Genomic DNA, 25,539 nt, shown 5'->3' with positions numbered 1-25,539 from the left:
CTGAACTGCTGTTTGGCGCATAAGCACAAACAACAGTCAGGACCCGTCCCCCCACTCGAAGGCGGAGGGAAACTACCCTCTCGTTCACCGAGTTAAACTCCAACATACAGGCCACAACAAGAACTGCCACCCATGGCCATCGCCTCTCCCTGCTTGAAACGCCAGAGTGGAACAAAGTCCTTCCCCTCTCAAGAGGACTGGTTCCAGAGCCCTTGCTGTGCGTTGAGGTCAGTCCGACTACATCTAGCTGGAACTTCTCAACCTCTGCACCGGCTCAGGCTCTTTCCCTACTAGAGAGGTGCAAATTATTGGATAATATCAACTACTTTGATTACCTGTGAACTTTTAAAGTTGACCAGTTACATTATGCACAGTATGTATATGCATGCACGCAAGCACGCACGCACGCACAGCAATAGTTGAATTTCTGCAAAGTACAATTCAATATTAATAACTGGAATATTTTGGTAGAGCACAGAAAACCTTTTTATGACCTTCGAAATACAAGTTAACATTATTAAAGCCTTGTAGACATGAAATACAACCCCTATAGTGACCTTTGCTCAACTGCAGGCTACGGGATCCCTGCGGAGACACAAGAGCCTTCTTAAAACATAGTATGCCACCATGCTAACTGGTTAGTCTCCAATTTATTTATTCTAAACTTAAAGGTTTTCAAACAGAGTGGAAAAGAGGGACAAAGGAAAAAGCTAAAAATGTACCACTTACACACAGAATGGGAGGATAACTTTTTTTCCCTCTATCGTCATGATCGAGAGGAAAAAAAGTGCACAGGTCAATTTATTAAGGCTGGCAAAATTATCAAGTTTGCTTTTATTTATCGTGCAGTTAATTGATTTATTGATTATCGTGACAGATATTGAATATTACATTGATGATTTTTCTTAACATATCTTCGAAAAACAGGAATGCAAGTCAATTGATAGTTGTATTTAGCAATTGGGCAGCAGTTTGAGTCTACTGGTGTAGAAAGTCAAAAGTAAGCAGCCTGCAAAAAGAGTAGCACGAGCGAATTGGAATTTCAGGCTTTTCACTTAATGTGTGTTGATCCTGCCTGACCCCTCCGTGCACCCTGGGACGAGGCACCTGGTGCACAGACAAACCCCCACATGAATGACCTGTGTGACATGCGCTTAATGAAATAACCAGCCAGTTTTCACACCATCCAGATGGCACCACAAGTGGGTGGTCATTAGGAGGGCTACACGGGTCATGTTTGTTGGAGCTACTCTACAGTCGGGACCCTTTTGATCGGGCCATTAGCAAGTGTGAATGACATTACAGATGACAGCCGCATTTGTGCTTTAATGCCATAATAAAGAAACCTTGACAGTCAGGCTGTAACGGTATGCGTATTTGTATCCAACCGTTTGGTAAAACGAAGCTGTACCATATTATTGGGTGATGGATATTATTTTATTTGATTTATTTGTTTAAAGTTTTGAAAGCCGAACCAATTAAAATATCTATTAGTTGCCCGGCAGACACACTGACTGACGTGCTGGTGAATGTCCGTCTCCAGTTTGTGCGGCGTCTCATCCCTTGTTTATCATGCAAGACTTGGATAAAGGTACTCACCGACGTAGGCAAAAGTTCATCTCATCCAAAAATTACTTTTAAGAGGTGTTAGTGAAGCAACACTCGTCATCTCTCACCACTCCTGCCTCAGACATCCACCACACGCACTTTGGAACAGACGTGGCAGCAAGATGTCTCAGAAACTGCCATAGCCAAAATTCTTGCCCTCTTTCTTCTTTACTCCCTACATAGAATCATTTGGTGGAGAAAATATTGACTCCCGTTGCATAAAATCCTTGAAATTGCCACAAAGGGGTTAAAGGGAGTATGCATCACCGATACCAGCCTGAATTTCACGATCGAATCAGAAATGAAATCAATGGCATTGCACATGACTAGAGCACCCTCTGCTGTAATCTTTACTCGCGTAAACACACGGAAATGCGAGTGATGTCGTGTTTTTACGCATGCATGTCATAGGGATTGTGGATGATGGGCAAAATTCCACAAAAAGTTAACTTTTTGTTTCATTTGTGGCTGTGTGGAACAGATGAATTGGATTTAACTTCTACGTTTCTTTTGCTAAAAGGTTAAATCAGTCAATATGTGGTTTTAGCTTGTGAAAGTGTAAGTGGAGTTGATTTGGTTATTGAATAAGAATCAGACCAACAGTGTAAACATTTGAATGGCTCCAGGGTCATTTCAATCAGGAAAAGATAAAACACTGAGGTCAAAAAGCTAACCCCTGGACTCATTTTGACACCTCTGGCCTAACAAGTAGGGGTGTCACAAGATCTCACGAGATTAAAATATGACAAAATTTGTCATTCAGGAAAAAATGTCTCAAGATAATAAATGAATGAATTAATCTCACTGTAAATAAAAGTTAAGTGGATAATTTTGCCGGCCTCCACACATTGCCATGTGCATGCGTGTCTGTTTTCCTCGTCTCTCGCCTCCAAACAGGCAGGAAGATGGTTCACTCTGAGCATTGGTTCCGCACATACATGCTTCATAGAACAACAGGGTGAGACCTCTTGTCAGTCATGCAGTCTCTTTGCTTCTGTGGGGGGTGGCGGGGCTGTTAGCATACACACGCACAATGCAGCACAGGAGCCTCATGAGGAGCAATGTAAGGTAATGTAGTAGAAATTAGGAGGAAAAATCGTCTCGTCTCATAAGTTGGGTGTCTCGTGACACCCCTACTAAAAAGTGGTATATGCTATTATGTAAACGTATCAAATATATTGTTGGTCTCACTTCATTGTGGGGCAGCCCAGCAGCAGAGAAAATTGGGATCTTCTGTCCTCTGGCGATACTGTTCATGCCATCAATAGCCGAGATGCCAGTCTGGATCATTTCCTCTGGGTAGATGCGGCACTGGGGATTGATGGGCTGACCTGGACAACAAAACAAACACACGCTTTCAGCTTTTGCTTTACGCTCCTCACACACGGAAGCAAGGGCGCCCACATCAAACATGGATGTAGATGACACATTTTACAGCGTTATTACATCATAATGTGCAGTCAATACACACCACAGTAAAACAAGCATCAAGAGTTAATTAATGAGGATGACGGCGAAATAATTTCTTTCACCCCGAAAAGGAGACGGTGACAAGCCAAACACGGCTCTTTGATGAGTAAAACGTGACGAGTCAAGTGTGCGTTTTCGTTGACAAGACGAGACTGGACGAAAATGTTAGTGGGTGGTCTATTACAGTTGTACCCAACCTTTTTTCACCCACGGACCGGCTCGTGTTCCCACAAATCCCTATAACCTGGAAGACTATAACCTCGCTGTTTGATGTGTGTGCTAGCATGAATTAACTTGAGGTTGTGCACCAACAAATATGCATATTAGCACCCACAAAGGTCATCAAATCTTACCCTTATTGCATTCCCACATAGTATCAGCATTTGGGAGCAAATATGAGGTGAAAGAAAACGGGTAAAAATACAGTATAGTAGTCTATCTGTGCAGTGTGGGACAACGTTACATGGTGCGTTCAAGTAATGTGGGACCGGTCGCCGCTCTCAACTAACAGAAACATGCAAAAACAATGGGATTTTTAACTGTGTATTATTTTAGAAATAAAATAATGGCCTGTATTTCCAAAATTATAAAATTTGATGTCGTTATTTACAAATATATTTTTACGTGTATTTTTTTTAATCATTGCACCTGAAAGTTTCCCACATCCTGGTGGTTGGGTCCCCTGGGGCCTCATCTACTAAGCTTGCATACGTACAAAATAAGGCCAAAAAGATCCATACACCGTTTTCCACGCAAAATATGGTACTTATAAAAACACAACCTGATGTGAGAATGCGCACACACCGCTACGCCACCTTTGCAGCTGGTGTATGCACTTTTTGGAGACATGGCAAAAAGGTGACGCACATTTTAAGTGGTGAAGTGAAATGATACGTTTGAAATAAACAAGCAATGGAAGCCAGTAAAGATTTATCCATCATTGCATGAAAACATCACGCCGTTATCGACTTAAAACATTTGTGGAAAGTGTTGTCATTTGACATGACACTGATGGATATTATTTGTCATTTATCATAAACACCGTTACGCACCAGCGTATAGTATCTCCACTAAAACAAATAAAAAACACAATGCAGTGCTTGAATACTTCATTTTATTTCAAAATCATGATAATATTATGTGTTCTATTAATATTAATGATAAACATCAGGTTGTCAATTAAATAATTTTAGGGATTAAGTTTATAAGACAGAGCTAATATGTCCGCAGTGCTCCGTTTCTCGCATTCTTTGGACAGTTGGTTGTTTGTCTGGCGACCAGTCCCCCCGCCTCTTGCCTGAAGTCAGCTGGGATAGGCTCCAGCATACCTGCGACCCTAGTTCTGGGCCCCGTTCCACTGGCGTTCCACCGTTCCTCAGTTTCGGTGAAGTTCCGCTTGTTCGGCTTTGGCTTCTCAGCAGCCATGATTCAGAAGAACTGAGCCAAATGCAATCAAGAGTCATTATTCATGAGCCACTGCCAATAAGTTGATACCTGGAATGTCTACATGGCCAGTGGCGTGGCCACGCCCACCCCTGGCCGCTGCGTACAGTAGCTGCATTGACCATTTATGGGGGGCGTGACGTGGGGTGGAGTCGCATACGCACATTTGGACATTTGGACTCACATTTTGGGTTTCTGGCGTACGAGACTTTTAAGTCAGATTTCCACGCAATTTTAAAAGTGAGGCCCCTAATCTATCAGACGTAAAAAATGCATGACATTTCTGCCTCTTGGGTGGGTATTATGTTTTTTATGATATACCTACACTTGATTTTGTATTCACCTGTAGAGTCTTTGTGTACCCTCTTTTTCCTCATCCAATTTTCAATACTTGACATAAATTATATATATTTTTTATTTTATTTTCACTAAAACCAGACTAAAACATTTTTAGTTTTCATCAACTAAAAGTTCATTTTTTTGGTTTTTAGTCGACAACATCTAGACTAAAACTATGACATATAGAAATGACTATAATGTGACTAAAACAAGAGGCCTTTTCGCCCAAAAGACTACGACTAAAATGGCTGCCAAAAACAACACTACGACAACAGTTTGAGGAAAGAGCTGCTGCCAGTATCGGTATTGGTTGATATCGGTGTGGGGAATGTTGTGCTGGATATGCAGTAGGTCAGAAAGCCAATTTTTAAAGCTTATGTAAGCCAGCAGATGGAAAGTCAAACCGTGCATGTGTCATGTTTAGAACCACAAGTACATTGGAAGTACATTACAACTACGGTAGAACCCGTTTAAGTCCGCATTCCTTGGATTGGCTGACTCGCGTTGACATAAGTGGTTGTCAACTTGTGACATACTGTAAAGAGAACGGTTGATCATACAGGATTTTAGTGTGTTGACACCCGTTTCCTCCATTTGTGTGAAATGTAAATAAATGTGTGCAATATGTTAGTTGTGGAAAAGGGAATGAAAGAACGTGTGAGAAGTCCACCACCAAAGACGAAATGGTATTTGGTCTTATTCCAAAGCTTTGAAGGTAAGTTCCTGTGCCCCTCCCACCCGTCTTCATTTGCTTTTTATTGATTTTCACATAAACCTCAAGTCTGCTTTGGCAAAAACACACGAGCTATAATGACAAAGTTACCAATACTACAAAACCTAAAAATCACATTTTATGTCCATACTGTATATGTCAACGTCACCTTAAGCGAGCACGTGTTAGTAATAATAGGAACATGCTGGACCAGGGCTTGATGACTTGGTCGACTTACACGGTTTGTCAACACGAACAGGATCAAATTAAAGGGGTTCCACTGTACATTACATTTTAACTTTTCTTTGTCACCAACCATGGAAAGTCCTAAAGCAGGCATCTCCACTTGGTGTACACGGCTACAAGTCAACATGTGTACAATATGGCCTCGGTGGAATCAAATGTATCTTTCCTAATAGTTTCACCACAGTAACCCCTGGTTTATTGGCGGTTATTGGTTCCACACCCACCTGTGGAAAGTGAATTACTGCAAAGTAGGATTCCTTATTTATAAATGGAATATTTTCATTGAGCATAGAACACCTGTTTAGCACCTTCTAAATAAACTTTAACATTAGAGCCCTCTAGACATGCAATAACAACCCTATAGTCACCTTGATACTCCTATTACCCAATATAGTAGACATAACAAGAGAAAATAAGACATATACGACATAGAAAACCTGTTAACGACCTTCTAAATACGCTTTTTAAACATTAGAGCCCTCTAGACATGAAATAACACCCCTATAATCACCTTGATACTCCTATTACCCAATATAGTAGAGAAAAAAGACATCTTAGACATAAGGATGATTTGTGCTAGTGTGTGTTGCTTTAAGTGTGTTCCGGTGCTAGAAGGGGAACTGAGTGTGGGGCGGACAGGAAGTGACGTCGGTGTGTGTTATGGCCGCAACAGTAGCCCGTGTATTTAATCGTGATTTTTATTAGGGATCACTGTGGCTGTTGTGAGATGATTCAAAGCTGTAATAAAAGCTTGTTGTTTCACCCATCAAGCCTGGTGCTTGTGTATCTCAGCCAACATTACAGTAACATTACTGACACCTACTGACCAGGGCTTGATGACTTGGTCGACTTACACGGTTTGTCAACACGAACAGGATCAAATTAAAGGGGTTCCACTGTACATTACATTTTAACTTTTCTTTGTCACCAACCATGGAAAGTCCTAAAGCAGGCATCTCCACTTGGTGTACACGGCTACAAATCAACATATCTACAATATGCCCTCGGTGGTATCATATGTATCTTTCCTAATAGTTTCACCACAGTAACCCCTCGTTTATTGGCGGTTAATTGGTTCCACACTCACCTGTGGAAAGTGAATTACTGCAAAGTAGGATTCCTTATTTATAAATGGAATATTTTCATTGAGCATAGAACACCTGTTTAGCACCTTCTAAATAAACTTTAACATTAGAGCCCTCTAGACATGAAATAACAACCCTATAGTCACCTTGATACTCCTATTACCCAATATAGTAGACATAACAAGAGAAAATAAGACATATACAACATAGAAAACCTGTTAACGACCTTCTAAATACGCTTTTTGAACATTAGAGCCCTCTAGACATGAAATAACACCCCTATAATCACCTTGATACTCCTATTACCCAATATAGTTGAGAAAAAAGACATCTTAGACATAAGGATGATTTGTGCTAGTGTGTGTGTTGCTGTAAGTGTGTTCCGGTGCTAGAAGGGGAACTGAGTGTGGGGCGGACAGGAAGTGGCGTTGGTGTGTGTTATGGCCGCAACAGTAGCCCGTGTATTTAATCGTGATTTTTATTAGGGATCACTGTGGCTGTTGTGAGATGATTCAAAGCTGTAATAAAAGCTTGTTGTTTCACCCATCAAGCCTGGTGCTTGTGTATCTCAGCCAACATTACAGTAACATTACTGACACCTACTGACTAGTGTACAATACTACATATCATCAAAACTAGGCATGCTCCTATCAGGGTTTTATGCCGCCGATTCTGATACTGATCTTCCTTGAGTGAAATCAGCCAATAACAATCACACGGATTAATTATAAATGTTTACATTTATTTATGATGCTATTAGACAGGGGTGCCGTATAAAGGGGAAAAGTCAGGCCAAGTCCAAGGTCCCCCAACTGCCTGAGGACCCAAAAAATAGGTAATTACAAAAAAAAGATCACAATTAATGAATAGGAATGTCCCGAGCCGATCCTCAGGATCGGGATCGGCTGACGATCTGCTGTATTTGTGAAAATTGGATATCGGTTTCCGCCACAAGATCAGGCCGATCTGATTGCCGTATCACGTTTGCAACTCTGAGCCACACTCCAACATGGTAGGTGCAGTAAAGCGCCTCAAAAGTGGTTGCCACTCAACTCCCGCCAACCGCAAGAAGAACAAAATGCAACACCACCATGCAGACATGTCTGCGGTGAAGTTACTTCACGTCGGGCATTCGGCTCCGTAGCTACAGCGGTAGTTCCTCCTCACTGTGCCCGGACTGCTGTGTGATGGTGTAGGGAGCTCGCACGGGAAGTGCCGCTCTGGTTGCTTATAATAGGGACCGCACAAACACGACTAAACATGTCGAAACTGCGGCGAAAAACCTAGGAAAGTCCTGCGTTACGGAGCGTGAATGGAAGCTAGTGGAGTTCGCTTAGTTTGCTAATTCAGCTTTGTGTGTGTGTGTGTGTGTGTGTGTGTGTGTGTGCATGAATCAGGCTGGATGAGTATATTTTCACCGTGTTGTATTTCACTGGTTTAACGTAAGGACCGTTTTACAATGCCCACTGACGACGTGCAGGATCTGAGCAAAAAAAGACGTTTTGCATGTTTGTCACACTTAAATGTTTCAGATGATCAAACAAATTTAAATAACCTCAAGCTCAAGCTGAAACCAACCTGGGTTCTGCAGCAGGACAATGATCCAAAACACACCAGCAAGTCCACCTCTGAATGGATGAAGACTTTGGAGTGGCCTAGTCCAAGTCCTGACCTGAATCCTATTGAGATGCATGACCTTAAAAAGGCGCTTCATGCTGGAAAACCCTCCAATGTGGCTGAATGACAACAATTCTGCAAAATTCCTCCACAGCGCTGTAAGAGACTCATTGCAAGTCATCACAAACGCTTGACTGCAGTTGTTGCTGCTAAGGGAGGACCAACCAGTTATTAGGTTTAGGGGTCAACTTTGGGCGAGAGGCGGGGTACATATTACCACACAGGATCATGTAGCTTTGGATTTTTTTTCCTCCCTTGATAATAAAAAGTTTCATTTAAAAACTACATTTTGTGTTCAGTTGTGTTGTCACTGACCAACATTTTAATTTGTTTGATGATCTGAAACATTTAAGTGTGACAAACGTGCAAAAAAATAAAACAGGAAGGGGGCAAACACTTTTTCACACCACTATAAATCACTGGTGAAACTTCCAGAGGATGCAACGCCTCCTTTCAGGAGACTTTGGATGTGAGAGTACATTAGTGGAGCTGTAGCAGACCTTCCAGGTAGCACATAGGTGGGCTGCTGTTTGACTGATGATCACATCGTGAGCCTCCAAACCTCACCATACTCTGTCAAGTGTTTGTTCTTCAAATGTCGTATCAAGTTAAAGCTTTTTAACGTGCTAACCTGCAGATAGGTTTTATGGCATGTTTTGGCAGCTTTGCGACTCCTGTGGCGTCATGTACGAGCATCACCCACTTCTTAATCATTCCCTGAATTCCTATTCATTGTATTGATTAGGTGTCTAATTTTGAAGTGGAGGGATTTGAACGAGCTGAAACACCAGACAGGTTACAAAAAGAGGTACCCATGATATCCAGATAGTCCTCAGCCAAAACACTGGGTCCACGGTCGATGGGTTTGCCTGAGCCATTGAACACTCGCCCTGAAAGAGAACAGACTGATCAGCTCATGTATTTTTTTTCATGTCATTCTCTAAACAGATGAGAGTCACTCTGGTATTACCTAGACTAACAAGTACAAGCAACTGAATTCATGGACTATAGAGGAATTACTGGGCCAAAACAAGTTAAAAAGGCAGACATAGTATTGTTTTGCTGTCACTGTTTAATCAGCAGCTGTAAAAGCACAAGAACACCCAATTGAAATGGCTCTCATGGTGCAGTTATGTATTGTGTCAGTTAAATGGATAATAGATTCAATAGAAAGCGTGGTGATGCAGCGTGGTCATACCAAGCATATCCTCCGAGACTGGCGTACGCAGGATGTCCCCGGTGAACTCACACGCCGTCTTCTTGGCATCAATGCCTGACGTCCCCTCGAACACCTGAACCCACACAGAACATATACAGTACATGCTATCTTCTCACAAACACAGAACACCAAGACTCACTTTTCTTTACCAGAATGAAAGTTCACCATTAACAATTTAAAAAAAATACTACAAAAATGTGAAGAAACATACATATGTTGGTTAACCGATTCCACACTTGACCGTAATAAATGAATTTTTTGGAAAGTCGGATTTCGATGGAATATTTTCATAGAGCACAGAAATCCGGTCTACGACCTTGTAAATATGCTTTTTAACATTATTATAAACTACACCCCTGTAGTCACCTTTACACCCCTATTACCCAATATAGTACACATAAGAGAAAATGAGACATACAGTGGTGTGAACAAGTGTTTGCCCAATCCTGATTTCTTCCTTTTCTGTATGTTTGCCACACTTAAATATTTCAGATCGAAATAATTTCAATATTAGTCAATGACAACACAACTGAACACAAAATACAGTTTTTCAGCAAAGCTTTTTATTATTACTTTGCTGACTGCCAGCCATGTTCAGAGTGTAGAGCTCCGTACTGCCAAAGTGTTGAGCCATTTTTGCTGAACCCACAGAATATTGAGTTTTCGGACTACACAAACATTGAAACTACCTAAAGAAACTTTAGACTCTCTTCTTTCGTCTGAAAAAAAGGTTTGTTTCTAGCCTTTTTGGGTGTTTAGATATTGGCGTTAGAACATTGGGTAGTTTCAGCAAAAACACACAATTTTTACCAAAAAACAGAAAAAACGAGCTTCTTCTGCAGAGAAGCAAATTCAAGCAGAACGGTGACTGACTTTCATGTTTTTTTAGTTTTAGTGACACCTCAAACATCTTAACACTTGTTTACTTCCATGAAACAACAAAAGTAAACAGGAAAAAACGGTTTTGGTGACAAAATAACTATGTTTATTCACAGATTTAGAACATAACGCATAAAATCATGAAAAAAATAAGCTATTTACACATTTGAACTATTTACAGATGTATGTGTGTATGACTCTGCGTCCCGTGTTAGGCTCCGGTGTCGCACAACACGGCTCAGCGACGCTAACTAATCGCTAGTTGCTTATCAACTACAGTACGTCACCTCTATCTTTTATGGAATCCTAGAAGAACTAACAGAGGCAGATCCACCACCACACAAGCTCTGTGACACGGTTAGCGGCTTTTATTTTTTTTGTCTCCAAATGATTTCCGAATGCGCTTCGCCATTTTCCTCTCTCAACGAGCAATCCACCAATTTCGGTCTTCTTCATAGCCAATCTGTCGCTGCCGGTTGGAGGAAAAGAGAACTGTTGCCCCCTACTGGGACAGATGGCCGGACATTCTCCTTCAGGACAGTAGACAGCAGAATTCATGGTTCCATTTATCACAGCAAGTCTTCCAGGTCCTGAGCTGCAAAACAGCCCCAAACCATCACGCTACCACCACCATATTTTACTGTTCCTATGATGTTCTTTTACGCCAGATGTAATGGGACACACAACTTCCAAAAGTTTAACTTTTGTCTCGTCAGACCACAGAGTATTTTCCCAAAGGTCTTGGGGATCATCAAGATGTTTTCTGGCAAAATTGAGACGAGCCTTAATGTTGTTTTTGTTCAGCAGTGGTTTTGGTCTTGGAACTCTGCCATGCAGGCCGTTTTTGCCCAGTGTCTTTCTTATGGTGGAGTCATGAACACTGACCTTAACTGAGGCAAGTGAGGCCTGCAGTTCTTTGGATGTTGTGGTGGCGTCTTTTGTGACCTCTTGGATGAGTTTTCACTGCACTCTTGGGGTCATTTTGGTTGGCCGGCCACTCCTGGGAAAGTTCACCACTGTTCCACGTTTTCTGCATTTGTGGATTATGGCTCTTGCTGTGGTTCGCTGCTGTCCCAAAGCTTTACAAATGGCTTTAGAACCTTTTCAAGACTGATAGACCTGGGGGCACTTTTTCACACATGGCCATGTAGGTTTGGACTTTTTCTCCCTTAAATCAGAAAAAGTTTCATTTAAAAAGTGCATTTTGTGTACAGTTGTGTTGTCACTGACTCATATTTAAATTTGTTTGATGATCTAGCACATTTAAGTGTGACAAAAATAAGAAATCAGGAAGGGAGTAAACACTTTTTCACACCACTGTAGTTGCAGCTTAGTACTTTAAAAAAAAGTAAATCGAAATTTAGGAACGTTTCTTGGTGAGTTTGAAATATGTTTTTTCTCAAAAATAACACCCTTTTAAACGCTTGTGTTGTCATCTATTTAATGTTTGTCTGTTTAACACAGCACCGTAGGTTCTCATTTGTGACCCATATTGATGATTTTTTAGACAATGTATTCATGGTTATCTTACCGCAGGGAATGCACGCTCAAGAAGCCACCTGCAGGTAAAGGCAAGCGCCGCAGTGTGGATGTGGATGTGATGCATATTTTAATTGACAAATTATTAAAAAAAAATTAAAATTCAATAAAATTTCTACTTCAAACTCCCGGATATAAAATAAACCAAAGTAAAATACTACATAGTTCATAATTTCATTCATAAATAAACTTTATTTTCTCTTTTGTTAGGACCCAAATGAGCCGTGGGTTGCCTAAGGCTGGACTAAGACTAAGACTAAGACTAAGACTAAAATACCAACCCTGGTTTTGAGCTCACCTGAACCACTGCTTTGCTCCCAATCACCTCCAAGACTTGACCGCTCCTCTTTGTGCCGTCAGGCAAGGTCAGATGGACAATTTCTGCATATCTGGGGAACTGAATCAAACATCGACTTCAACCATAATCACACGTGAGCATTGCATTGCTGCTAAATATACACTGGCAAATGAAAGAAAATGAAATTGGAACATCTACGGGAGACTGTGAAAATGTAGTAACACGCTGATTGTTAGCACACAATACAAATGAATCAATACTGTTGTGCTAACATTCTCAGCCTGCATGACAAAGAGATGAATAGATGCTCACCTTTACATTATCCAGAATGACCAGCGGTCCATTTACACCCGTCACCGTAGAATACGCTGAAAGAGAAGGCAGTTTCATTGCTCATTTTCGCTGAAATGCAGGCACTGCCATTCATTTTCTAATTTTCTTTGGTGGCTGAAAGCTACCAATCAACTTGGAAGCAAGCATACTTCCTGAATAATAATCACAAGGTGACCTTTCGCCATAAGACTCAAAAAGCTTTCATGCACTTTCAGGTCCAAATGTCAGAAAAAATGTAAAACATTGACTTGATGATGAATGCCATGACAATTGCTCCGGCAGGAGGCAATCTTCTGAGCGTGTCCATATAAGACGTGTAAGTAATGGCTCATCAGTAACCAAGGTGAGGGGAAAAAAATTAATGACGTGGCCTCCTCCAATTACTGGAACTAAAACTACTGGAACAAGACAGCCAAGACGCATTATTTGGTGCTTCGTTCTTTCTTCTTCCGCCGTTCCTCATTCCTCCATTTTTCAACCAGTTCAAACCAAGCCGGCTTCAAATCGTTCAGCTCATTCAGATATTGCAAAACATTATCACACTTTCCAAAAACTTCACAACATTTTTCCCATTGCCATTTTCCACTCATTCGGGGCTCCCAAACTGTCCGTTTTTCTCATTCCAAAAAATTTGTATTTTTGACAAAATGCGCACTTTCTTGTCAGACTACTTCCGCTTCTTCCAAGATCCCTTTCAATGTCCGGATTTCTCAATTCATTCAAGCCATTCTAACATCAAACTGTTCAACACGCTCATGACATTCAGGCTACCTATTTTGCACGTGTCAAGTTTTTGTTTTACGCAAAAACCAAAAAGCGTGTCTATTGTTTCTTCCACCACATTTCTCAACCGATTTAAACCATTCCAAAGTCAAAATGCACAACTCAATCATGATATTTCGCATTCCTTCCTGGTACATTGCGTTATCATGCTACGTGTTAACATGCTAGCAGTTAACAGCTTACCATTGCTAGCCTGCTCAAATTAGCATAGTAGCATTTTCTGCCATTTTTAGGAGTATTAACATACGCAGACACCACACACACACACTACCATGCTAGATGTTGCATGCTAACGTTAGCATGTTAACCTGCTAACATTCGCATTTTAGCCATTTTTATAAGTAGAACGCATAGAAAAGCTTTGTGCTTTCATGTGAGCATGCTAACGTTAATGCTAACATTAGCATAATCAACAGACACGTCTGCATGCTAATGTTAGCATTGGTAACATGTTGATGTAGAAATGTCAGTGTATTTAGTTGCAAGTAAACAGGTTGTGGTGCACATGGCTCTTATTTTGAAGGTTTTGTGTGGGTTGAGAAGGTGTCAACGTGCTGTGTGTACATGAACAAACCTGCATTCCACATAGGGCCGCAACGACTACTTGAATAATTTGAGCACCTCGATTATTAAAAATAATGTTGTTTTTTTTTTTTTTCCACATCACCCACGCAGAGGACGAAGAAGGAAGCGCATGTTTGAAGACGCGGAAGATTGAAGAGGCTCGACAAAGGAACAAGGCAATGAAAAAGAAGAAAAACTAAATGTAAAACAAAGACAAAAAATTGCGGCTGAACAGCAAGTTGAACAAAGTGCCATGTATCTGTTGTAACGTGGCACTTACATGCCGTCGCTGCTGTGCGGCAACAATGAAATCCCAGCGTGCAAGCAACCACTGGCTGCTGCTGTGGCTGGCGGCTGACAGCTAAAACAACTCTACGGTAAGATGAGCACACTTTTCACAATTGCCAGCCATCGTATTGTAAGCCGCCATGTTGTGTAGGTTGTGTGCAAAATATTTTAGGGTAGGACTAACTCTCTTAGGGCCCTACGAAATCCGTTAGTTTTTTTTTTTACCCCAAATTCCGTTTTTTTCTGTTGTAATTTTTTAGAATTCAGTTTCTTACACCTTTTGCACTTATTTTACCAGCATAGAGTGTGTGTCATTTGGGTTAGTGAATAAAATGCCAAATCCTTCCATTTCTTGATGCAATACATCATTGGTGCATTTTGTCCAGTAACTGAGAAACGGATGTATCTGAGCTAACTTTTCTAATGGGATGTCCGCCTCAGCACATATTGCTACTAAATCAAACAAACTGTAATGCCTGTGCTTGTGATCAAGGAGGATGTAGTCACAGATGTCATTCCAAACGTGTTATTAACGGAAGATATTTTAAAGACACCCTTATTTTGTTTACACAATTAGACAAACGTGACAAAGAGCGCTCGTATTTTGCAGGCCGAAATGTGTTGTGTCTGTGTTGAGAATGGCAATTGACGGTTGGTAAGTGCCGGGTGCGAGAATAAACGTGCCTCTCGTCTTTTTTCGCTCTGATCGTCAGTGGGCATTGTAAAACGGTCCTTACATTAAAGCAGTGAAACACAACACGGTGAAGTCGCGCACACACACACACAGCGGCATTAGCTAAACTATGCAAACCCAGCTAACTTCCATTTACACTCCGTAACAGAGGAGTTTCCAAGGTTTTTCACCGCCGCTTCGATATGTTTAGTAGTGTTTGTCAGGTCTCTTTTAGCGGTTCAGCGGTTAGAGGTGCGAGCAAGTATGTATGTATGTATGTGAGTATGTACTGTATGTATGTATGTATGAGTGAGTATGTATGTATGTATGTATGTATGTATGTATGTATGTATGTATGTATGTGAGTATGTATGTATGTATGTATGTGAGTATGTATGTATGTATGTATGTATGTATGTGAGTATGTATGTATGTATGTATGTATGTGAGTATGTATGTATGTATGTATGTATGTATGTATGTGAGTATGTATGTATGTATGTATGTATGTATGTATGTATGTATGTGAGTATGTATGTATGTATGTATGAAACATGGTTTCACTGTTACAGGTGGCCCTCTGAGGGTAACCAACTGCGATGTGGCCCATGGTATAAATGAATTTGATACCCCCAGTTTAGACAATCAATTATTGGATATATAAAAAAAAAAAAGTTTTCTTCACTTTTTGTTAAGGAATACAAGAATCAATGAAGATTTAAAATGAAATGTGAAGTGCTCCCCATCCATTTGCGTGGATGGAATTACAAGCTCATTTAAAAGATGTTTTGTAAACATACTGCGGTGATATTTCAGCCAACTATCATCTTAGTGTTTCCCCCTACCATTCATTATACAAGAGGGGCTCCCCCTGCTCTTCCTAATTAGTGGCATAGTGAATGCACCCCACTAGGCTAGGGGTTAGCCTTTGATATGGCGCTAGTGATTGACATATAGAGCACATAAAGCCTACAGTATGATAGAAGAGCAAAAGGAAAACAAAGATTCCCACCTCCTCCAGTTGTATGTCAGGTCTGCAGATGCAACACAATTGGTTGCCTGCAGGCAGTCCCCAATTCCTTCAAAATGCTGCGTTATTTCACACTCAATTCTGGTTCTTCCAAAGATTGGCCCACATTATAAAGTGGGTTTGGTGTTTGGTCCTCCATTTGTTTCCTGTTTTAAAATAGGTACAGTATTCTCTGACAGCCAAACAAAAACCTGATTTTATTCTTTAGGTTGTTCAGCCTCCACTCGTGTTCTTAACTACAGCTGCATCAATTACCTCATTCATCCACAACTATTTTGCTGTTCCATGAAATGCTTTTTGACATAAAAATGTAAATATCCTCTGATTTCAGCCTCTCAAATGCGAATTCTTGTAATGTGCTTAGTCATCCATGACAGCAGAGCTATTATGCTATTATGCTAATGGTTGAATTTATTTTCATCATGCGTACAAGTTACATAGGAATACATCACACAGTACAATACGCAGTTCCACGTGTCGAAAAAGGAGTAGAAAGAAGCAAAGAACAATTAATCCTACCCCCTTTCCGTTCCATTCATTTGTTCACTTCCTGTATTCCAAATGTGCTCTTTAAAACTCTTTGAAGCTTTATAATACACAGGAGAATGATAGGGCAGTATAACAATGTGGTACAATAGGAGACAAGTAGGCCTGTCACAATGACACATTTTGCTGGTCGATTGTGCTACAAATTATCGTCGATAATCGATATTATAGATGACAATTTTTTAGACCATTTTTTCATCATTGTCATGAGGTGTAATTTACATTTGAACCACTAGATGGTACTCAAGTATAGTGTACATTAGAGTCCCTTCATATAGAGAGTTACGACAACTGAGATTACGTCGCCATGTCGGGGCAAATTCAAGCGCGCGGCTTGCGTGCACAGTACGACAATGCATGTAAATTGCAATGTCTCTGCACAAAGGGATGCATACAAAATGTCTGTTTTATAATTATTTATAGATCTATATTTTCCAATGCGTAATATGGTATAATTTGACTGACTTGACTGCATGAATGAAAACATTGTTGAACTGTTATGGACATCATGCATGAATGCTTTGCCAACTGCTTATTAAATTAGCAAATTCAGTCTACATTAAAAAACTATGAATTCTGTTGAATATGGAACAGTTGCATTAACTTCAACATTTGGTTTCAACTGTAAATGGAATAAAAAGCAGAATTTCACGATACATTCAATGCCAACAGATTTCAAAATGAATGCAGTTTTATAAGTTTGCTGGAGATCATGGATGACTTTATTTGCAACCAGAGGTGATTTACACAAGGATCATTCTTAGCTCTAAGCATCCATGACTGCTTTTTTTTATAGTATATTTTACGTTTAGGCTCCTTTCTTATATCAAAACAATTAAGTAGAACACAATACTTAGGTAAACACACTCTCTCCAAAACGTGTCAAGCTCATCAAGAGATGCCTTAAACTTAGTAACATCGTCCCAGGTGGCTCTGTCAAGTTGTCAAAACATTGTGACATTCAAAATGTTAACATATACAGAGCCTACCTCGCACAGCTTTGAAGACGAGTTGGGCTTCCAGCCCAAACGGTTGATTTTATTTTCCCAAATTGTCCGTCTGTTGATATCTGAAGGGAATCTGTAAAGCTTGAAACCCTTGTCGTGTCTATTTGTGCATCCAAATGCACAACAACCCGGCATTTTTGGGGAATAAACAATAATACGGCCAAGAATACTGTAAAGAAAAGGTGAACGCAAACGCGAATTTGGCCCCAAGATGGCTCCACGAGTCACGTGACCGTATTTTTCCGACTCGTCATGTCGCAACTCTCTATATGGAGGGACTCTAGTGTACATGTGTGAGCCACATTAGCTTGACACGGAAGTTGCCTGTACATATGTTGTTTCAAATTGATGCCATATACTGTATGCCATATAACTGTATCGAATGGGTGCCTTTCCGTTGCAAAGTAGCGAACACCGTCTGTGAGGGCGCACCATTTTGCACTGTTTTGTTGATAGTCCTTGATACCTGCCAACCAAACGCCTCAGTAAGCGTTGACTGTCGGGACGAAGGCATCGCTGCCCGAGGGCTTTTTTTTTTCCCCAGTTGAGAAAACTGTCCATGTGGGTCTCGGTGTTAATGCGCTCACCTTGTTCATTCTGTTTTAAACCAAAATATTCACCTCAGAAACCATCGCTTATTTGCCTTCATTCATGTTAGCATATGCTAACTGCACCCCACTCACTAGTAGCCCCGCCTCCACAAAGAGGCTGAATGAGATGAGGGCTCACTCTCTCCGTTCATTCCACTATAGAACCAATGCGCACAGACAGATGCAGAGTGAACCCTCTTGTCATCCAGCCTGTGTGTAACATTACTGACACCTAGTGACCAGTGCACAATACTACATATCACCACAACAATGCATCTTCTGAATGCCTTGTATTTGTACTTGACTTCATTTAGCCATTTTTATGTTGAAAATTGCTTCATTCAAAATATGTAACATTTCATTAAATATGCACATTTTTTGACTAACAATAGTCTCAAAACAGCATGATTTATTCATTAATGTTTTTGAAAAACTGTGGAGTGAAGCCTCCAAATTCGAAACGTGGAATTTTTCTGGCCGATCAGCAAGCTATCGTAAGCCTGACCTGCCGATTACGATTTTGGCCTATCGCGATTTTTTTTTTTTTTTGGGTAAGAACTGACAGCGTTAATGTTCGAATCTGATTTTGGTGAAAAACATTAAACAAAATGTAACTACACATAAGGAAGTTCTCTCAAACAGAACTGAAAAGTTGTATCATTTAGTCCAAAACTATCAGCTCCTATCGTCTTTTGTGATTCACTTTTTAAAGACAAATTTGCACAACAGGTTACAGAGTCTCTTACCAAAAATAAAGTGCCCAGAGAGCGAAAATGGCTGGTCGTGCAAGGCCATGAATGCCATCATTTTTGCTCAGAGCAGCGGCCGCTACCTGGCTCTTTGCACCCGCTAGCTTTAGCTTTAGCCTTAACTTGATTGCTAGCTTTTAGTCTGGCGAAACAAAACGTGACAGTGGCTGACTTTCAGACCTTTGCAGAGGTACATAAGATCCATGGAAAAGATCCTCTTCTTATGTGAGTAGCGGCCGATCAATCATCAGCCGGCCGATCGATCGGCTCATGCTTAGTAATTGGAAATATATTCTGAATGAAAACAACACACACACACACACACACACACACACACACACACACACACACACACACACCATGTGTTTGCTGGACAAACATGTTTTTTTCTTCAAACCCACCTTCATCTAAACATACTCTTGAAAATGTCGTTAAATGTTCAACATTATGTCATTTACTGGCGAGCCCTTTCTTCATACAAATGCCGTATAAGCCTTGTTGGGTATGTTTTTAAAAAGAAATAATAACTATACTTAGTCTACAAATTGCCAGAGGGCCTCAAAAGGGCTACATACAGCTACTGTATTTACTGACGGCTGATGGTAATGTGGGGAAAATTGGGCTACATAATTATAGAGAAACATCTTTGCAATCTGGATGTCTACAACATCTTAATGGTAGATGCAGTTTCAGAATTCAATGAAATTTCACTTGGCTATGCATTTGCTCATTCATTATTGCCATTATGTTATACGGTAGCCAAAACACGACAATAAGACATAAGCAAGGACTCATTTCGTGATAAAACATGCTCAAAATTGCTCAAAATCCACTGCCTTATTTGTGCCTGTGAATATTGCCATTTATGCAGGTCATTACATTGTCAGGCATTGAGTGGATGGCAACTGGACTGTTCAGGTTGTCTTAGAAGACATTTGGCCTCTCATCCGAGCCAGGCTTCATCAGTTCATGCTCAGAAAGCAATGACAGAAAAGCACTGAAAGTGGGAGGAAGGTGGTTGCCGCAGACCTCCCCCTCTGTTGAGAGATGGCCGGTCAACCTTAACATAGTGGACTTTAAAATGAAAAATGCACTTTTTTGGAATTTTGCCCATCAGCCACAATCCTTATGTGAGACAGGAACACACGTCTTTCTCTTTTCTATGCGTTCTAAAGATATAAAAACAGCTAAAAAAAAAAAAAGGCTTAGCTAAGAATGCATGTCATGTGACACTTATTCCGCCTATAAAGCCTTCAGAAAAAACCTCCAAACCTTGAAACCAAGCTACAGCGACATTATTATTGTTAACATTGTTATGCCAATCAAACTAGGTTACTGGTGCACTGACACCTTGCCACACCACACCAGCTAGCTACTAGCTTCACCACACACTCGCCTGCAGCGCATCAGCACCACGCTCACAATGCCTCAAGCCACTACCAAAACGTAACGCTACATATTGGCTGCCTTTTTATTTTTGAGTTTGGACAAGTTAACGCTGGGTGTAGCGTTCCTTGCTATGTTGCTCTGTGAAATCAATGCACCCAGGAAGCAAGTTCTGCTAATGCTTAGAAGGACCAAAATACGGCAAAATACTACAAGTATTCCATGTTTTCACGAATGTACCTGTTACTACATGCTCACAGCATGGATAGAAAACCATAAAACCTTGTTGGAGCTTTTTGGAGGTGTTCTAATAGCGGCCTTCGAAGGCAGAATCGGTGTGTCCCATTACGAGCAGTAATGAGCTGTTCAGGGTGTCCCCTAGCATGTCCTGAAGCTGTGGTGGTGGGATGCATGAGCCTGTTGCCGCTGTGTCGTGCCGCTTCTGCGTCTGCAATTTTGTTTCATGACTTATTTATTTTTTAACTTCATTGAACATTGCACAACTGAGAGCACTTAGAGTCTTTTTTTTTTTTTATTTACTAATAAAAAAAAAAGTGAGAGTCTTAAAATGTTGAGTCTTTTTGTTACCTGACCTATTTAGTCCAATAGTACTATGTGACTATTGGTACAAAAGTACAACATTTTGTACTATTTGGCACAAACCTAAATTTAATTTGATGCCTGTTGTAGAGTAAAACCAATACATGGGAAATGAGTTGTTCAATAACATATTTTTAGCTCAAAATAACACAATTAACAAAATAAAATAAATATTTTGTTATCGAAATGTGTCATTTGTAAAGGGTATAAATTGGAAGTCCAGGGTTGTGATAGCAGGTGTATCCAACTTGCTGCACTATTAAAGCTATTTGACAAAAACAAAAGAGGTGTTTTATGTGACTGCCAACATTTAATTGCACTTTATTTACAAAGCACATCTCCACTCGGTGTACTCATTTGTCATTAAATACGGGTGTCATGTTTGAATAGAACACTTCTAAAAGAGGTGAGGCAAATGTTCTTTGGTGACCGACTCAACATCAGCTGCTTGCATATGAGCTACCTGGGGAGACCCCGGTGATAGCATCACTGTCTAAAGCTGTACACTACGTGTTTGTTGAACAACTTAGTCACACATCATGTTTACAAGACAGCCATAAGTATTATAATGATAACAAGAGAGCGTGGTTGTTAAATGACACAAAAACTAAGTTAGCACTTCTAGCCAGCCCGTGAGCTCTCTGGCGGAAAGACGCCAGAAAGTGGAGTGATATTGAAACGTGAGCGATCACATACGCTGGCATAGACACAGCAGGCTTCGTCCATTGACTACACATTTTATGGACTATTTTTTAAATAATTTTTATTTGCACGATAATAAAGAACAAAGTGAACATCGACGGAAGACACATACTTTTTTCTTTCGGGTCACACACGAGCAAGTGCCGACATGGCAGAGAGGCGATTCCGGTACATGTTTATCAAAATAAAGCGCAGTGAAAGATTTTCATGATATTTTAAATTGTTTTCAAACTAACTTTGGTGAGTATGTGCATAAATAATAAGCTATATAGTGTATGTATCTAAATAGCATATACAGTACATCCATTCATAAATTACTCATATATTAAACATTGTTTTCAAGTTTTAAAAAAATTAAATTAAAAAACCCTGCTGTTTTTATATCTTTAGAACACACACAAAAGACATGTCTCACATAGGCATTGTGGATGATGGGCAAAATTCCAAAAGAAGGGCACTTTTCCTTTAAAGAGGAGTGAGGAAAGCCACCCCTTCCTAAAAGATTGAATCATTTAGCCTCTAACAAATAAAGGAACAGCCATCTTGGTTTCAGATGGCTGCGTGACCATCATTACATCGGAATGGGATGCTAACGAAGGTGACACCACCCAAACCACCATGGTTGGCGAGCTGAGGCCCCTCTCCATTGTATCCTAACCGTCGTATTTTGACACCACTAAAGAGCCAACCATTCCTGTCTGGATGTGCCTCCTCCTTTAGAGGATAAATAGATTAGAGCTGCCCTATCTGGTCTGACTGGTGTGTCCCACCTAGCCTTTCAGCATGAACTGATGAAGCCTGCTCGGAAGAGCAGCCAGACGTCTTCTAAGACAACCTCAACAGTCCAGTTGCAATCCACTCAATCCACCCTGAAAACGCTTCCTCATTTGGTTTAACCCTCAGCATGCCTGGATTTTCTTTTGGCTAAAACGCCTAAAAAAGTCATACCCAAAGTAAATGCGAAGCAGTCCTTGAACTTTTTGGAGAGACTTGTCTTTAGGCTCTTTTGAAAGCTAACAGAATGTGTCTAAGTGCAACTGACATTGAGGAAGATGACTTTCAATACATTGAAAAAGGATTTTTGTCGGTTTGTGTAGATTTTTCTTTCAGAAATATGTGCCAGAATTTCCAAGTTAGGATCAGGCATTCCAAAAGAGAGACCTTTGGTCACTCTCTTGGTCAAAGACATCACAAACTCCATGCAAACAGCTCCATGGCCCCCTGACACTCTAGCTGCCTTTCAGGATCATTTTGGCGTAATCATTAGGAAAATATAGGGCCCAAAAAAAAAAAAAAAAACCCTCAAAAAAACTCATTGACACTTAATGTCTCTTTAGATCAGCTGGGCGATCGACTGGCTGATAATTGCTTATCTCCAATCACAAAAAACAGACCGGGACATCTAAAATTTAACGCCAAATCGTTGGGATTTATTAATAAAATAAAATCAACTAATTTTTTAAAATGGCTCCTGGGCCGTATTTCGCTCTCCATCAGGGTTCAGCATGCACAACCACGACTCTGGTTGACTATTTAGCTTGCCAGCTTCCTTCGCAGCGAGTGAATGATGGTGTTATAGCAGGTGGAACTAATCGATGTATTACAGCAGTCTTTTTTAAAGGGCCGCATGGTGGCCTAGTACTCAGCAAGTCAGGGGATCCTGGTTTGCCTGTGAATATTGTCATTCATCCGGGTCATTGTATTGTCAGGGTACTGGACTGGACTGTTCAGGTTGTCTTAGACATTTGGCCTTTCATTCGAGCAGGCTTCATCAGTTCATGATCAAAGACTTGGTGGGATACACATCAGTCAGAGTAGATAGGACAGCTCTAGGCTGAGAACCTGGTACAAGAGTCAATCTATTTATCTCATAAAAGGGGGAGGAAGGTCCAGAGAGGAATGTTTTGCCTGTTTAGTGGTCTCAAATGACCTGAGATTCAATTCTGGTTTGAATCTCTGTAGGGAACATGACGATGTAGCCCACATCAAAGTTCTGCATCCAGGGCATAAATTCCCTGCCTTGTACAATATTCATTCCCCGAGTACTGATTGCCTTGTAATGACAACATCCATCCATCCATCTTCTATCGCTTATCCGAGGTTGGATCACGGGGCAGCAGCCTCAGCAGGGAAGCTCAGACTTCCCTCTCCCCGGCTACTTCTCCCAGCTCCTCCCAGCGGACCACGGGGCGTGCCAAGGACTGGGCTGTGGGTCTTCACTTAGGCCTCCTACCGGTCGGACATGCATTCCTCCCAGGGTAGGCGTCCGGGAGGCATCCTGACCAGGATGCATCTGGCTCATCTCAATGCAGAGAAGCAGCGCTTCTACTCCCGGATGACAGTGCTTCGTACCTTATGTCTCAGGGAGAGCCCAGCCACCCTACGGACAAAACTCATTTCGGCCGCTTCTACCCTTCATCTTGTCCTTTCAGTCACTACCTAAAGCTCATGACCATAGTTGAGGGTAGGAATGACCGCATCATTGTTATTCATTACAGCCACCACACAAGCACTTGCCTGTTGGAATATCCTTACAACTTTACAAGCAATCAAGAGTCACATTATTGTAATGTTCATCAACAGGGTGAAGACATTCCAAAATCCATGTTGCGGTTTAGTGTGACAGGGTTGCTAGTAATTGATGCAACATAAATAAAATATCCCTGATGCTCCCTCCCGCTACATCACTACACCCCACGCCCCCATGCTGCCTTTTGTGCCTTTTCTTTAATGAAACTATTTTTGAAACTGTCCTGCTGGGAGTGTTGGGTCAAACCATCATAAATAGCCGTCTTTGTACAGTTTTCTGCCAAAAACCTTAAATTGCTTCTCATCATTAGTAGAGGGGGGAAAAATCATTAGATGTTGTTGAAGGGTTTTTAAGACTCATTTATTGTTATTCCGTTTGGGCATGAACAGCGGTGCCAAGCCTGGAGTGTATAACTTTTGAATATGTAGTTGCACTTTTCCCATCATGATAAAAACGTAACTGGGGCACTTCAGCATCGGCTATTATGTGGCATTTCAGTAAAAAAAAACAAAAAAAACATGAAGGTAGTTTGCGCTCTCGCAAACTTCTCTAGCCCTTTTAGTACTTCAGCTGGAGTACAGCGGTCTCTTGGCGCGGCATGCAATCGCAGTGTGGGTCATCCTGCAGCCTGTTCAGCTGCCAGAGCCTTTGTGAACAAAGATGTTAATTGGTCCTAATCTGCCACTACAGGCTGTTTTGGTAGCCTGACCTCACACCCTGAAGGACACCTTGGTGTGAAATACTGAATGGGCCCTTCAAGTGCCAGAGAAAAGAGGCATAGAGCATTCCAACACAATTCCATTTCCCAGTTAAAAAGGGTGATTGGGTGGAGGGTTGCGGGGGGGCAGCGTGCTTTGGTGAGGAGTGGGCCGGTGGGAGGGGGCTAAGGAGGTGGGAGCTGGGATGGAGATGGGGCACCAGCGTTCAAACAATAAATTAGTTCAACAAAGCTGTGGCTGCTGTGATATGCAGCTTCAGATTCACATCTTAGCTGCAACTACAAGCGATTCCCACAGCCCCACTGAAAGTGAACATGCTAATTGCCTCACAAACCAGCACTCATGCGCACCTTCCTGCTAACCTCATCACCCCAACACTTACACACCATCAGGAAGACCTTTCCTCAACCACCTACAAGATATCACTTCTTCTTTCCTTGGCTTTTTGAAAGTTCAAGTTACAGTAGGCCGCACAATTATGGCAAAGATGTCAATACTGATTTTCTTGAACTCAAATTCTCTGG

The 25,539-nt window shown here is 41.1% G+C and overlaps 1 protein-coding gene across 1 annotated transcript in view; it reads right to left on the bottom strand.

Moving 5' to 3' along the window:
* The window catches only part of atp6v1ba (ATPase, H+ transporting, lysosomal, V1 subunit B, member a), a 57,852-nt gene that overhangs the window by 20,750 nt on the left and 11,563 nt on the right, over positions 1 to 25,539 (bottom strand). The window contains exons 2-6 of the mRNA XM_054795744.1: positions 12,828 to 12,883; positions 12,516 to 12,614; positions 9,779 to 9,872; positions 9,393 to 9,470; positions 2,800 to 2,939 (exon numbers count right to left, since the gene is read on the bottom strand). Of these exons, the coding sequence (XP_054651719.1) occupies positions 2,800 to 2,939; positions 9,393 to 9,470; positions 9,779 to 9,872; positions 12,516 to 12,614; positions 12,828 to 12,883 (467 nt within the window). The remainder of the gene's footprint in view (positions 1 to 2,799; positions 2,940 to 9,392; positions 9,471 to 9,778; positions 9,873 to 12,515; positions 12,615 to 12,827; positions 12,884 to 25,539) is intronic.

This window comes from Dunckerocampus dactyliophorus, chromosome 13, assembly GCF_027744805.1.
Source record: "Dunckerocampus dactyliophorus isolate RoL2022-P2 chromosome 13, RoL_Ddac_1.1, whole genome shotgun sequence".
NCBI lineage: Eukaryota > Metazoa > Chordata > Actinopteri > Syngnathiformes > Syngnathidae > Dunckerocampus > Dunckerocampus dactyliophorus.
Note: the sequence above shows the minus strand (reverse complement) of the source record. Positions and strands in the feature narration are given on the sequence as shown.